The following is a 15,213-nucleotide window of genomic DNA, read 5'->3' as shown; positions in this document are numbered from 1 at the left end:
CTAGTAGTTTAAACCAGAAACCAGATGGAGCAAAATGTTCAGTAGAACAAACTCACAGAACAATAATGGAATGGGAAAATCCCTACCTTGAAAAAAAATTAAATTCTGTGTTTATTCCATATGGGTGAGTAGCTCCTGTGTCCAAGAAATTGGTCAGTTTTCTACCATGGATGGGGTTGAGGTTCCCTTGAAGGATCAGGTTCACAGTTGGGGGGCACTTCTGGGTCCAGTTCTATCACTGGAGGCTCAAGTAGCCTCAATGGCTAGATGTGCCTTTTACCAACTGCAACTGGTTTGACAGCTATGGCCATTCCTGAACCAGGAAAGTTTTACCACAGTAGTTCATGTGTTGGTAACTTCAAGACTGGATTATTGCAAAGGACTCTATGTAGTGCTTCACTCGTGCTTGATCTGGAAGCTGCAGTTGCTGGAGAATACTGTGGCACAATTGCTGACAAGAATGAGGCCTTGTCAGCATACAACACCTGTGCTCAGAGATTTGCACTGATTGCCAACTTGCTACTGGGCCAAGTTCAAGGTGTTACTATTAGTATATAAAGCCCTTAATGACTTAGGACCAGTTTACCCATGATATCACCGTATCCAACATGTGTCCACTCACGTGCTTCGTTCAGTGAAATTGGTACTACTACAGGTGCCACATAATACCTGTTTCACATATAAGTAAGAACTCAATCATTTAGAGTGGCAAAACATGCACTTTGGAACTCCCTGCCTATTGAGATCAAGCAGGGACCTTCATGGTTCCCTTTTCAGCATCTGCTAAAAACATTATTGTTTGGACAAGCCTACCCATATGCTTAGAAAGCTGAGATAATTTCAATCAGGTTTAGTATTTTAACTTTGTTTACAGCTTTAAGGGTGTGGGGTTTTTTTTACAATCAAACAGCATATACATTTTATTAAATAAATAAATGTTGAACTCATCCCATGAACTGAGTTTTAATTTGTGCCAAAGGCTTCTAAATAACGTAAAGAAAATGGAATAAAAATGCTTACAGCCTGATCCTATAAGCCACTACACTAGCACATGTTTTATGACATTGCATGCTAACTTATGAATGAATGTAATGTGATATAACAATTTCTAGAACTTTGCTGGCATTACAAGGCAACCCACATCATTGACTATTATAGCATCATGGGCTACTGGCAGTCATATAACAAGGTGTAGCACAGTAATACTGAGTAAAGCTGATATTGTGGAACACTAACCAGACCTAACACGGACACTGGCACCAGAGCCTGCAATAAACCCAGATGCCAACTTTGCTGCCACATACACCCGGACAACACCATTACTGGCCCCAACAACATCACACGTACCATCTCGGGACTATTTAATTGCTCATCGTCTAACATTGTGTATGCCATAAAATGCCAACAGTGTCCTTCAGCTCTCTATATTGGACAAACAGGCCAGACCTTACGCCAAAGAATAAACGGACATAAATCGGACATCAGGAATCACAAGACAGAGAAACCAGTAGGAGAACATTTCAATCTCCCAGGACATTCTATACAAGATCTCAAAGTAGCTGTTTTACTACAAAGGAATTTCAGAAATAGACTGGAAAGAGAAGCTGCTGAATTACAACTTATCACCAAACTCAAAACAATGGAGAAACCTGGTCTGAACAAAGACCTTGGATTCTTATCTCATTATACATGACAAAGCCATTTTTCACCTTTTCACCCCTTGCTTTTTCCTGTAAGACCTATTGCAGTCGTTAAGAGTCGTCAACAGGCTCATCACAGCTATCTGCCAATCACCCATTCCCACCACCCTTCTGAGTAATACCCCTCCCCACCTTCTCACTATATAGAAGGGTCTGGAAACTTCTGTTTCAGTGTATCTGAAGAAGTGTGCATGCACACGAAAGCTCATACCAAGAACTGACTTAGTTGGTCTTTAAGGTGCTACTGGAAGGAATTTGTTTTGTTTTGATTATGGAACACATCAGACATAGAATGTTGACAATTCAATTGTGGGGCATTATAAAGGCATTTGAATGGCAATGACATCAGCAAATTGGCACAGCTGGTGGTAACAGCCCCCAGTAAAGGGGTGGAACTAAAATGCAAAATAGGATGGACAAGCAAAAAAAATGCTGACTAGCTATGATGGCAACAGCCTCCCTATGCATGCCCTAAGTCAGTGGCGTAGCGTGGGTTGTCAGCACCCGGGGCAAGGCAAGTAATTTGCGCCCCCTAACCCGTGGATTTGCACCCCCTAACCCTAACCCCAGATGTTGCGCCCGATGCGGCCGGCCCCCCCTGCACCCCCCATACTACGCCACTGCCCTAAGTCAGGGCATGATCATGGGTAGCAGTCTGGAGTGAGCCAAGGGACAAAGCAAGTCAGAACCAATGAACAAACCAGGAAACAGAATCAAGGCATAAGCCAGAACTAAAGAGCACATCAGAACTGGAAAATAAACCAGGAAACATGGTGGAGGTGCAAACAAGAAGGCAGAACTGAAAAATAATTCCTGAATAATTCCCGCCTGTGGAATACTGTCCTAAGTGAGGCCTTCTTGGTGCTGACACTTTCCAACTTTTGGGTGCCAGTTTAAGACTTCCTTCCTGAGGGAGATGTTAGTCTGTTACCCCTGCTCTAAAAATTTTCAGAAATTTGATTCTACTCAATTTGGACTTAATTTAAACTATGGGGCTCTTTCCAGTTATAGGTGTAAAATTAGCATGGCCTAAATAGATAGTAATATTGCCATGACTGTTGCTGTTTTGTTAATAGTGATTTATAGATTATAATTGTTTTGTTGGTGATTTGTTAATTATTTTATAGTATTTATGCTGTTTTTGTGATGTTCTATTATGTTATTGTTATTTATTTATTGTTTGTAAGTAACTTTGAGATTCACCTGAATGAAAAGCTGCATAGTAATACAATAAACCAAAACAAATAAATCAATTTATTTCCTGCATTTGCTTTATAAAAAGCCGGAGGTTGAACAGTTGCTAGATCAAAGAGTTCCTGAAGAACCTTAATCTGACTATGTGAAGTATAACAGCTGAGCAGAGGTACTGCACTAAAGCAGTTTTATGAGCTCCGTGAAGAAATGAAACTGTTCATGAGGTCTAGTGGGAAGCCAGCTGAAGAACTGAGTGACAAATAGTGGCTGTCCTGGCATTTGTGGTAGATGTCACAAAATACCTGAACACTGAACTGCAAAACCAGCTGATTACTATTCTACAAGAAGGCTTTTTTCTATTTTAAGGCTTTTCAACACCAGCTAGGAAGGGAAATACTGTGTACAACATATTTCCCAGTCCTTTGAAGACATAATCCTAAAACAGCAGCAGAGTGTGGCCATTTTCAGCAGAACATTACTGTACACTTCCAGAACCTTAAACAGCATTTTGGTGTTACACTTTACTGTGAAATTATCAAATATACCAGAGGAATATCAAATGGAACTTATCTTGCCACAAAGAACCATGGAAGTGTTGGAGTTCTATGAGCTCTGCATAACCACAGAGAAATTTTCCAACAACAAAGAAACACCCACTTAAGATTTGGGAACACCTATCAGGAAGAACAGGTTTTTCCAATGCTAGTACAGTGGTACCTCGGGTTAAAAACTTAATTCGTTCTGGAGGTCCGTTCTTAACCTGAAACTGTTCTTAACCTGAGGTACTACTTTAGCTAATGGGGCCTCCCGCTGCTGCCGCCACGCCATTTCTGTTCTCACCCTGAAGCAAAGTTCTTAACCCGAGGTACTATTTCTAGGTTAGCGGAGTCTGTAACCTGAAGCGTCTGTAACCTGAAGCATCTGTAACCTGAAGCGTCTGTAACCCGAGGTACCACTGTATATGCAAAGAACCAACTTCATACATGATGAACCCACTGGATTTTGGAACGCCAACTAAAAGTAGTCTCTTCCTCAGTACCAGGAAAATCACAAAGGAGAAAAAACCACAGCCATGTTTTATTCTATATATTCACCATGTAATGAAAAGGGTATTAATTTTCCACCACAGTCACACCCACTTTTACACCATGACCATGTCCTACTTTTCCATTTGGGCCACAGCCACTTTAGCATGCAGCTCCTGCAGGAAAAGGGTTGGTGACACTTATCATATCATATCACATGAAAACAAAACAGTTAATGGACTTCATACAAATTAGAAGCATATTTTCCTGCATAATCACCACACTAGTGCAACACAAGAGGAAATAGCTAGCTCTAGTGGATTGTGTGTGTTGGTGAGTGAAGTATCCCCATGAGGTCTGTCAATACTATGTTAAAACTAAACTTTGCTGTTCATTTTTTTAGCTTTTTAATGAAAGCAAGAAACTGAATTTATAAATTTAAATTCTTCATTTCTACACACTGAAATGTACTAATTAATACCATATACTTAAGTCATTTTGGGTACAAATAACAAATTATTCAACTAATTTTATATGCATGTTTCATCTGCATAATCAAAGTGGTCAAAGTAGAATGAGACTCCAAGGTCCAATTACTAAACATAAGAAAAACTAGGTTTTTTTAAAAAAAAAAATCTTTAGCTACAGAAAACCCATTTCCAGATTGCTGTCTTAATGAACCCAAACTGAACACACTGTACTAACTGGAGACAAAAAATGGAGAATAATTATGACAACAATACTTATTATAAAGAATTTGAAGAAGGAAAAAGGCCATGGATTCAAACGCAGACTTTTCTGTCCTTTGCTAAAACAACTAGTACATTTTCTTTCATGCATTCTGCATTCCACTGGACCACATGCTGAGGTAATACAACCTCTTTCCACAGCAAGCTTCGGAAACACAGATGGAGTTTCTGACTGCCCATATGGCAAAAACCACTTACTGCAACCAGACAGCTGCAGGAAGTGGGCAACTTCACTGGGAGATGGGTGTGTGTGTGTGTGTGTGTGTAAAAAACATTACAGGAGCTCAAGAAACTTGCTGTTCATACGTATATCCTTTAAAGTAGCTTAAAGTTTTCATTTATATTTCTGAATAGTAGTTCTTATTTGTATTCTTTCCTGGCACAGCTTCAGAGTTTGGAACTCAAGCGAGTTTATAAACTATTGTTAGAAGCAACATGAATTGACACAACATAACTCTTTTGTTTAAGTAACAGAAATGTTGTATTTTTAAATTTATTGGGTCCATTCTGTGAATGGAAGGGCTCCTTCCATTTGTGGAAGGAGATGGGATCCAGAGGAAGCTGCTCCTGGAGGAATGGGTATTGCTGATTCACCTGTGGCTCCCTATCCTGCCTTCCACACTCCTCCAGAGCAACTTTTCAGTGGACACAAAGGTCTGCAATGTGAAGGAGGATTCAGCAAAAAAAAAAAAAATAAATCATCTCCTCCCTTCCTCCAGTAGGAGTGTCTCATGAGTGTTCTGGATCCAAGCCATTTTCTTTCTGCTCCCTGATAATCAAATGATGGTTTCAGCAATAATTTAACAATGAGTCATTACTGTGTTGTTTTTATTACTAGGGATGCCAACTATGCATATCAAACATCATTTTATCTCCCCCCCCCCCAAAAAAACCCCCCAACAACTGCCAGATGGGCTAACCTTATAATAAAACAAACAAACAAACAAAAACAACAGGTCACTAAATTAAGCATGTTTCAAGTCCCATAGATTTCAAGTCCCATAAATCAAACCAAACACATTAACATTAGCATTAAAATACTTAACATTCTCCCCAACAAACACTGCTAGATAACTGAATGTCAATGCCATCTTTGCTGTGAAACTATCTAGATCACAAGTGGACTGGATATACTGGACTTTGACTTGGTTTCTTTAGGTCCAAGGTTCTAAGGAATTACAAGTTGATTCATTCATTGAAATCTACCAGAGGCTATATATATTTCCCTGTTAGCACTCACACTAAATTCTTGGGCCACTGGGCTTAGGGCTAGGGATGTGGGCCTCAAGTTTCCTCCTATTTTAATATATTTGATATCACACTAAGAAAGAAAAGAAAAAGCAATCCTACGTTGATCCCAGAGCCTTCACACACTGACACTCATTCATGCAAAATGTTTAAATATTTAATTCATTTCTATCCTACCTTTCCATACAATTTGGATCCACAAAACAGCTAACACCCACAATATATTTTTGAAATCTGAGTAAATTAATACAATCACTATAATGCCAATTCCCAGGCTACAATCCTAAGCAAATATGCCATGAATGAATGCTACTAACCACAGTTGGCCTTAATTCTGAGTAAAATTGTGCTGTAAAATGAATATAAAACAGAAGATTGTTCATGGGCTTGGGTATCCTATAAATATATCACAACTACTGTTCCAGATGGGGTAATGAAACAAAACTGCAACAACCCAGAGACAAGGTGCCACAAGCCATTCACAAACTCCACAGAAGAATGATAATTCATACCAAACTGTCATATATTATAGTCTCCAGCCTATTTCTTCCAATTTTGGATTGGTAGACAATGACATGATGACTGGCATGGAAATTGCTTTCAGTCCAATATGGAAAATGTGCGGCTGTAACACCCATCATCCCTGTTAGGCTACAAAACCCATCACACCTGACTACCAGCCATGCTGCCTGAGGCTGATAGGAATAGGGTCCAACAACATCTGGAGGGCCACAACAGTTGTGGACTTGGGTAGCGTGGCACCCTGTGGAAGGCCAAAATTTGGCACCCACCCTCCCTTTCCAGCTGTTGCGCTACCTTCCCAAAGCCAAGCCAAGCATAGTTAGCGCTTTCCCAGCTTTGGGAAGTAGGTGGGAGGGCTCTAGGACCCTACCAGAGCCCTCCTGCCTCCTGCCCAAAGCCATACACCTCCTTACTCACCTTTGGAAAGGCAGTGCCTCAGACAGCTGCCTCATCTCAGCACCCAATGCATGCACACTGCTCACACAGCTCTAAATCCAGCCCTGGCCACTCGTTCCTTATCCATGTTTTAAATTACAGTATTTCACCTAGGACTAAAACACTATCTGGCAAGTTGTTTACGAAAAGCAATTCATTGTGCATATTGTTCATTGCCCCCATGACACCTGCACACCTTTGGTCATTTGTGGCAGTGTGGAGAAAATTGTTCAATCCACATGGTAGGCCTCTAAGCTTAAACTGACACCTGCTGATGGCTGTAATGTAGAATGTAGCATGCCCTTAGTTTGGCTACTATAATATTTGCACTGGTCATTGTTAAAGTTCCAAGAATGCAGCATATGACTATTGCTTTAAAATCTTAATTATATGCATGTTAACTTTTTCCATTTCTAAAACAGGAGAACTTCCCATTTCCAGGAATAGACACCCCCCCAAACTCTACAGACTTCCACAAATATATCATTTGCTGACATTAGCTAAAACAGGCTAGTCTTTAGAAGAAAGGTCAGCTTCACTAAGACCAAAGGTATCACTAGGGAAGATGTTACCCAAACAATTTCCTTTATCAGCAAACTTATCTGGGACAAATGCAAGGAATGTCTGCAAGATGCACACTTCATATTGTGAAATTCCTCCTTGTGGGGATTGCTGGCGTTTGGATGAAAACTCTTGTAATGGTCATCTCTCCTGACCTTCCGTGTGTGAGACATATTTTATAATGTAATAAATACATTAGATTTCCTTGTTTCTGCTCAATGTTGTTTCTGCCTTACATGAATTATTGTGACCTGCCCTTGGGATGAGATGGGTTAGGCATTTCATATACTATCAGCAGATATCTAAAAACCAAAGGGTGTGCAATGATAATAAATGACCCTGCTCCAAAAAAATAAATCACCTAGGCTGCAATCCTGTGTCCACTTTAGCTAAAAGCCCCACAGAATTCAGGGCGACTTAACTTCTGGGTAGCCATGCCTAGGATTACACTGGGATAGCTCAGCAAGAGACTTAATCTGAGGGTTGTGGGTTCGAGCCCCACCTTGGGCGAAAAATTCCTCAGGGTCCCTTCTGATTCTGTGAGTTTATATATAAACTGGGGAGAGGGGGAAACTGCTCAAGTTTGCCTATGAAGCCGGCTCTGACTATCAGCTGACTCTCCCCCTTCCTAAACGGTGCATCTCGTCCATAAGTGACCATTCCCCGCTCTCTTTCCCTCGCTGCTTCTCGGCAGGTTATCTGGACGCTCATCTCGGCCAGCAAACAAACTTGATCCGCAGCTCTCCGGAGACTTTAAACGGAAGACCTTTCGCCAACCCGTCTCCCTGCCTCCCTCCCCGCTCCCTCGACGCACGTCTGGTCAAGGGCGCAGCCAAAACTGCAGCGGGAAGAGGAAGGGAGACTTCCTCGGCGCCTCGTAAGAAAACGAGGAGAAAAGCAGGGACGGGAGAAGGAGCGTGTCCGAGGGCGACCCTCACACGCTCGCCTGCCTGCCTGCCTGCCTGCCTGCCTCTCTCTCTCTCTCGCTCTCTCTCGCGCGCGCACAATGACTGACCTCGAGACAAAAGCTCGCCCCTCGCCAGCTCCCCGCGCGCTTCCTTTTACCTGAGAGGCGACCGGCTGGGGGGGCTCTCCGGAGCGAAGCTGGGCTCCAGCCGGGATGGGGTGTAAGAGTGGTAGGCTGTCAGGACCACGCTGCCCGTGTCTTTTATCTCCATTATGGCAACGGGCGCATGTCTTCCTCCTCCTCCTCCTCCTCCTCCTCCTCCTCGCCCGGCGACAACTGCCTGCCTCAGCCGGCGGCGGCGCGGCTCCTCGGGATCAAAGGACCCTGTCACAAAAGCAGCGGCATGCGCGGGCCCTTTAAGACTCGCCCCGGCCTCCCCCTCCCCACCCTCGCCGCCGAGCGCTGCTGCCGGGCTGGCGAGACCTCGGGGCTCTTCCTCCGGGCCTAGCAGCGGAATTAGCATAGGTTCAAAAACGCCGCCCCCCGCCCGCCACGCCTCCGCCCCAGGAGGACCCGCGTTTCTCCCCAAGGAATCCTTCGTGGCGCAGAAGCGCAGGGAGTTGCAGGCTGGCTCTCCAAATACAAACTCAAAACTAGTCCTTGTGCCAAGGCAAGGGAGGCAAAATAAAGATCATCGTTCCTCAGGGCAGGGCAGAAACTAGGCTTTCTGTCACCCGGGTCAAAGACCCAGTTTGGCACGTATGTACGCTAACACGGATGCGTGTCAGTGTACATACATACACATACATATGTACATATATACAAATAAAAGCACCTTAACACATTTGTTAATAAAGGGCATAAAAAAAGCAGGGAATACATCATTCGAATACAAAGGAATCATTCCAGTAAAAGCAAATTGTTTGTTAAAAGTAGAACCTCCATGTACAGCAACTGTCTATCTGAGGCCAGGTTTCGAATTCGATTTATTTGGTCACAGGATCATTAAAAGACTGCATTTCCATAAGATCAGCCAAGATCCTCTGGTTTCCTTTAATTTTTTTTCCCTTTGAGGCTTTTTACCACCCACCCATCATCTTGGTTCTGTGCACATCAATGAGTTTTGATGTGTAAATTTACTCCCAAGTAAGCTTCATCAAGATTCCTTTCAATTAAAGGGCATGGGGAAGGGCTGTAGTTCAGTGTTAGAGTATGTGCTTTGCATGCCAAAGAGCCCAGTTCTGTGGCTGTGCTACTGCCAGTCAGTGTGGAGGATATTTAGCTAGATAGACCAATAGTCTGACTTGGTACAAGGCAGCTTTCTGTGTTCCCCTGAATTTTAATATAGTGAGCAAAATATAGTGAGTGAGCGATCCAATGAAATTAAGAGATGGGTGATCTGGCCTCAATTAAAAGTGAGGAATGTATCAAACGTCTTTCTAATGTTTGGGGGTCAGCACAATACAAAATGACAGGGTGTCAGTCTGTGGCCACCAGTATTCACATTCAGCTTTCCTATGAACTTCAACTGTGCTGTTTTTAGGAGTTTCTTCAATACTGAAATGTGGGTTTTGGTAACAAAGGGCAAACAAGTCTAATACCCTCCGGTTGTTCCTCCATCAAATAAGCATAATTTTCATCTTACTGATTTCAAATATATATCAGTTTTAGGACTATATTTTCAGCCTTCCATAAATGGAATGAAATTTTGCTACATTTCTCTCCTTTGTTCATTGTTTCCAATGATACATTTATATAAAGTCATGGCGGTTATGAAAGTATGCAGATATAAGATAAAGAAAATATGTTCTTTGAAATCCACATTTCAGGTAATTGTTGATGAATAAATCGTTGAGAGATTCTGTTGAAAGAGGCATTTGTACTTTGAAATATTACACCTTGTTTTGCTTGTGAAGCAGATGTACTTAATTGATAAATTGACGTTCTTATGAAGTAAAAATCCAAACTCATGAATAGAAGTCTTTTGAGATTAAGGCCTTTGAGGATTATTGTTACAAATTATAGTGTATGTCTGGAAAGTTATTCCTCTGCTAGCATTACTGTATTCAGTTAGTTGCAATAACTTTTAAAAAGTTTAGATTTCTTCAGATTGTTTAAACGGACTATCAAATGTAACATCTAAAAAGCAGGTTAAGGGCATGTTTGTATCCTCTGGGCAAGTAGAAAGATTAACACTCAATAGTTCATCCCACACTTTTCAGAGGATTTCCCCATCACTTTTTTATCTGCACAAAGTCTGTTGTTTTTTTTAGGTGGGATTGTTACACTAGCAGGACAGAGTGCTTTAATCCATTTTAATTACACAGACCTAAATTTCTGGTTGGCACATGAACCACTTCCACAAAATAGGGACAGTGAGGAGGCGCCCACTGTCTCCAAAAGATGCAGACTTAGAAGATATAGAAATGATTAATCTGCTCTTCATAGCAGAAATAATAGTCATCACAAACAGGTGAAAAAAGCAATCCACCAGATAACTTATTAAGTTGCTGTCTTTTGCATCTTAATATAGAACACAAGGGCAATTTCATTAAATCTTCAAAGAGCAAGTTACAATGTTATGGTAACAATTAATGTTAATTTTCTAGGGCTTCTAAAGCTACTTTTTCTGTATCTTATATCTATCTACTGTTTCTTGTTCACATAGCCTTAATTTAAAAGGGATGTTGTATTCTTCTAGTTGGCTTCTGTTTCTTATATGCAATTTTTGATCTGTTCCAGCTCAGAGTACAGTACTGACATCATTTCTGTGTTGTGATCTGGTTTGCTGAAGCAGGAAGTAAACATTAACCAATGAATGGTGCAGTAGTTAGCTTAGAAGCTGTGGGGAAAGTTGGCACTTCTTCAAAACACAAAAAGGAATTTGGTGTATGGCATTGTGGCAGAAAGGGAACTTACATCAGGACAGTGGCATACACACAACAGAAGCAACAAAGGCTGCAAACAGAAAATAGCATTGGGGCAGGGATCTACATACAGCATAAAAAGGCAAATAGCACATCACTATAGATTTTGCCTATCCATTCTTAAGGAAATCAGCCCTCAGTGCTCACTGGAAGGACAGATCGTGAAGCTGAGGCTCCAATACTTTGGCCACCTCATGAGAAGAAAAGACTCCCTGGAAAAGACCCTAATGTTGGGAAAGATGGAGGGCACAAGGAGAAGGGGATGACAGGGGATGAGATTGTTGGACAGTGTTATCGAAGCCACCAACATGAGTTTGACCAAACTGCAGGAGGCAGTGGAAGATAGGAGTGCCTGGCGTGCTCTGGTCCATGAGGTAACAAAGAGTCAGACACGACTAAATGACTAAACAACAACAAATAGATTTTGCCCCACTGTTTTAATTCCTTCACAATTCATTCCACTGTAGCAGCCTCAGATTGCAGCATATGCACAGCATTAGCATTCCAGGACAACTAACTCAATGCTTTTCCACACCACAAGAGATTTGGCTCCAATGATGTATTGCTAAGGACCAAAACCATAACTAAAGAAAACCATCACAGTGGCATTCCCAGTTGTAAAGGAAAGAGAAATTAGAGGGTTACTTCTTCATTGTCTCCTGAGACAGACGGATACCAATAAACATGACAAAACACAAAAGTACAACCCAAGACCAAGAAATATGTTGAATGCGTAATGGGAGGAGATTAAATAAACACAAGATGAGCCCTCAATGAATGACTTTAATGAACATAACGCTATGAGTTGTGGGCTGTAGGCCCCACAATTCTTAATTTAGTAAAAGCATGGCTGGCTTCAGTTCTAGACCCAAGCTTGCTGAAGTTATTAAAGAGCAACAAGAGACACTCTTGGGGTGTAATGTTCTGCATTCTCTCCATAAAACTCAGATGTAAATATGTGTAAATAAACCATATTTCTTAAAGACACCTTTCTAAAGGAACGCAAACCCTGGTTAAATGCCCAGACCCCTGGAATCTTGTTACCACTCTGCAGAGACTGGGGTGGCCTCTAAAAGTAAGTATATAGCTAATAACTGAGCCTATAAAAGGTGTTCTGCTGCTAGAGTCTAGTTCCCCACCGTCAGTTGCTACATCTCTATTTTCTAATTCGTTGGCTTGTCCACATCACAGTTTACTGTGTGTTTGTAGCTGGCTGAATTCACATTTTCCTTGCATAGACCCCATGATGCATCTGTAGAACAACTTCCGCTAGCAATCAAAATGAGCTTTAATAGTAGAAGCCATTCTACATATAGGTTGATCTTAAAGATTTTCCATTGAGTATTCTGCCCTATTATTTCAAATGAATAGATCCATTAATTCTATTCTTGTCTTCAGCATAAAATATATTGTACCTGTATAGCTCAAACTTCAGCTGATGGTGCACGGTGGTGTCTGAACCTCTCTCATCTTCAACATTATAACACAACATAGTAATTCAGGCAGTGAAAGGGAAACCAATTATGTATTAACTCCCAGCTGGGCTAGGCTTGAATCAGTTCTTAAAGCACACTTCAAAGACCTGATGCACTGGTCTCAAAATCACAACTGCTTGTGACTATTGCTTCTAGAAAGGAATGGTCACAATTAGACAAAAAGCATAAGCTAGACCCAAATATATCTGTGTGGGAGTTTTACCAATATGAAAAACTATAGAGTTTTCTAAAACAAACAAACAAACAAACAAACAAACAACACTGGAAACCTTCTTCCACACTCTACCAATAATGTACAATTGATTTGTGAAGAAGGAGTAGAATTGCACACGTGGTTCCCACGTGTTTGAACTGTGTGCACAAAGGCTTTGTTCATGTGCTTTCATACCCTACAAAATGCAGAGTTTGTGGAATAAAAGTATAATCTGTAGTGAATAATAGGTCTATGACAAACTCTGATTGTCATACAAAAAAAGAATGTTGCTATGTTAGCCCATAAGAAAAAGCAAGCAAGCAAAAATTATTAAGATGGGGAATCAACCATTATTTGTTTATTCTTCTCAAATGGTCGTGGTACAACCTGAAATCTGCACAGCACCTACAAAGCCTTATTTGAATACGTCCCACATTCCAACTTAAGACTCCTACAATATGTAGACTCATGGCTTTTTAGTACAACCCAACTTTCTCTTCTCCCTCCCTCCACTCCCAGCACTGTTTATCATGCAGAATGATAAAGAATTCTGGAGAACTTGAAAGCTTGCATGCCTGATAAAGATACTGCCCTAATGCAGAATACAGAATTTTAAATTTCATGAAAGTCCAATATATCACTGTGGGACAACACTAACAAGCTAGTTCAGCAACATGAACATTTGTGTTGTGGTTGCACTACTTTATGTGATGGCTACACACAAGCTTTGATCTTGTAGATATCTCTCAAAAGGAAGCAACACGTTCGCTCTTTTTTGATCAGAGACAGTGTGATTATATTTCCATAACAAAGCAATCATTATGGATAGAAAGCTTTGTAAGACTCCACATAACTTATAGTGGAGAGTAATGATTGATGGACTACAAAGTAATTAGTTTATACATGTTACGGGTGGGAGAATACTCAGTTACTCTCAATGGGCTTAAATCTCCCCAGTCCCCTGCAATATTCCTAGGTTAGTTCAAAGGCAAGGTCTGTATTGGATCATGAACAGCTATATTGACAAGGAAGACTAGTCATCATACACCAACCATTTATATCCAAAATTTCCCCATTTAAAGGTGATCTGCTTAGGACTGTAGCCTTTGCTGCAGTGCAAGCTGTCTTACTGCATTGGGAAAGTGGTGATAAACAGAGGAAGACAGATACCAGGGAATTCAACCATGGGACACATCTTTGAAAAGGCTTGCAGTCAGATGGAAGAGGTCAACCAGAAGTCATCCTTTTGGTGCCAGTGAGTACCAGGATTTGTTTCAAACATGACAAATGGATGCATCAGTACTTGAGAGCATTTCAGTGTAAACTGTCTGTGGTGTTCTTTGAGTCTTCATTGCAAATTATATTGAGAATTAATATGCCAACATAAAAGTGCAAATCTCTAGGTTTTAAAAGGCAGCTTTCACTCTGTCCCAAAGGCAGCCAGCAGTTTCCTCCTGTCAACCTTGCTTCCCCCCCTTACACATCTGTCTGCAGATTCAGTGATCCAAGATAACTTTTTAAAGCTTCACTGAAGCAGAAACAAAGTTACACACCACTAGTTTTTCAAAGCAGTTTAGCACTGGATTCCATTCAATATTTGCAAGGGCCCTGGGTTTCTTTCAAATGCATATCTCCAGTCCATACACTGGTGAGCAGACGAGTTCATGTGCCTCTTTCTGCTTCCATCTGCTAAAGATATCAGGGATGCAGTGGTGCTTGGACCATGTTCCTGTGCAAAAGAAGTGGAACAAGAGCTCCATAAATGAAGCAACAGCACAAAAGGAGACTTTCTACTTGCATGTAAATGGTATTAGTTTTTTATATATAATTTTGATGCATTATAACTAATATACTCTTTTTTCTTCCTCTGTGGTTTGGTCCATATGGTCAAATCATCTGGACCTTTTTGTTCTGTGGGTACACCAGTGAAGTTCAATAAAGCCCTGAATACAAATCCAATGAGTAAAAAAGATTTTCCAGAAAACAAAACACTCATTTCCCTTCTACTTGGAGTGTTCAGCTTCAGTTACTCTTTCAATGTTTATCTACATTTAGTGTGTGCACTACTGATAATAAAGAAGGCCTATGCATATGCAATGTATTTCAGTCAATAAGAAGCCATTTGCATCTGGGGTAATGAATCATACAACCAAGTTTTCCAGCCTTCTCAAGGTTGTTTTTAGCACTTTGTCCTCCAGTCTGTGTACTTCAGTTTTTAAATCCATTAATTTGCTCAGTGTTCTTAGGATTGGCATC

General features: G+C 41.1%; 1 protein-coding gene across 1 annotated transcript in view; it reads right to left on the bottom strand.

The window, feature by feature from the left end:
* Positions 1 to 8,879, bottom strand: part of ARHGAP28 (Rho GTPase activating protein 28) — a 55,605-nt gene extending 46,726 nt beyond the window's left edge. The window contains exon 1 of the mRNA XM_081873864.1: positions 8,500 to 8,879. Within this exon, the coding sequence (XP_081729990.1) occupies positions 8,500 to 8,864 (365 nt within the window). The 5' untranslated portion in view covers positions 8,865 to 8,879. The remainder of the gene's footprint in view (positions 1 to 8,499) is intronic.
* Positions 8,880 to 15,213: the final 6,334 nt, after the last annotated feature.

The sequence above is a fragment of the Podarcis erhardii genome, assembly GCF_964252035.2.
Source record: "Podarcis erhardii genome assembly, chromosome: 8".
In the NCBI taxonomy this organism is placed as follows: Eukaryota; Metazoa; Chordata; class Lepidosauria; order Squamata; family Lacertidae; genus Podarcis; species Podarcis erhardii.
The sequence above is the reverse complement of the archived record's forward strand: the minus strand, read 5'-3'. Positions and strand labels throughout refer to the sequence as shown.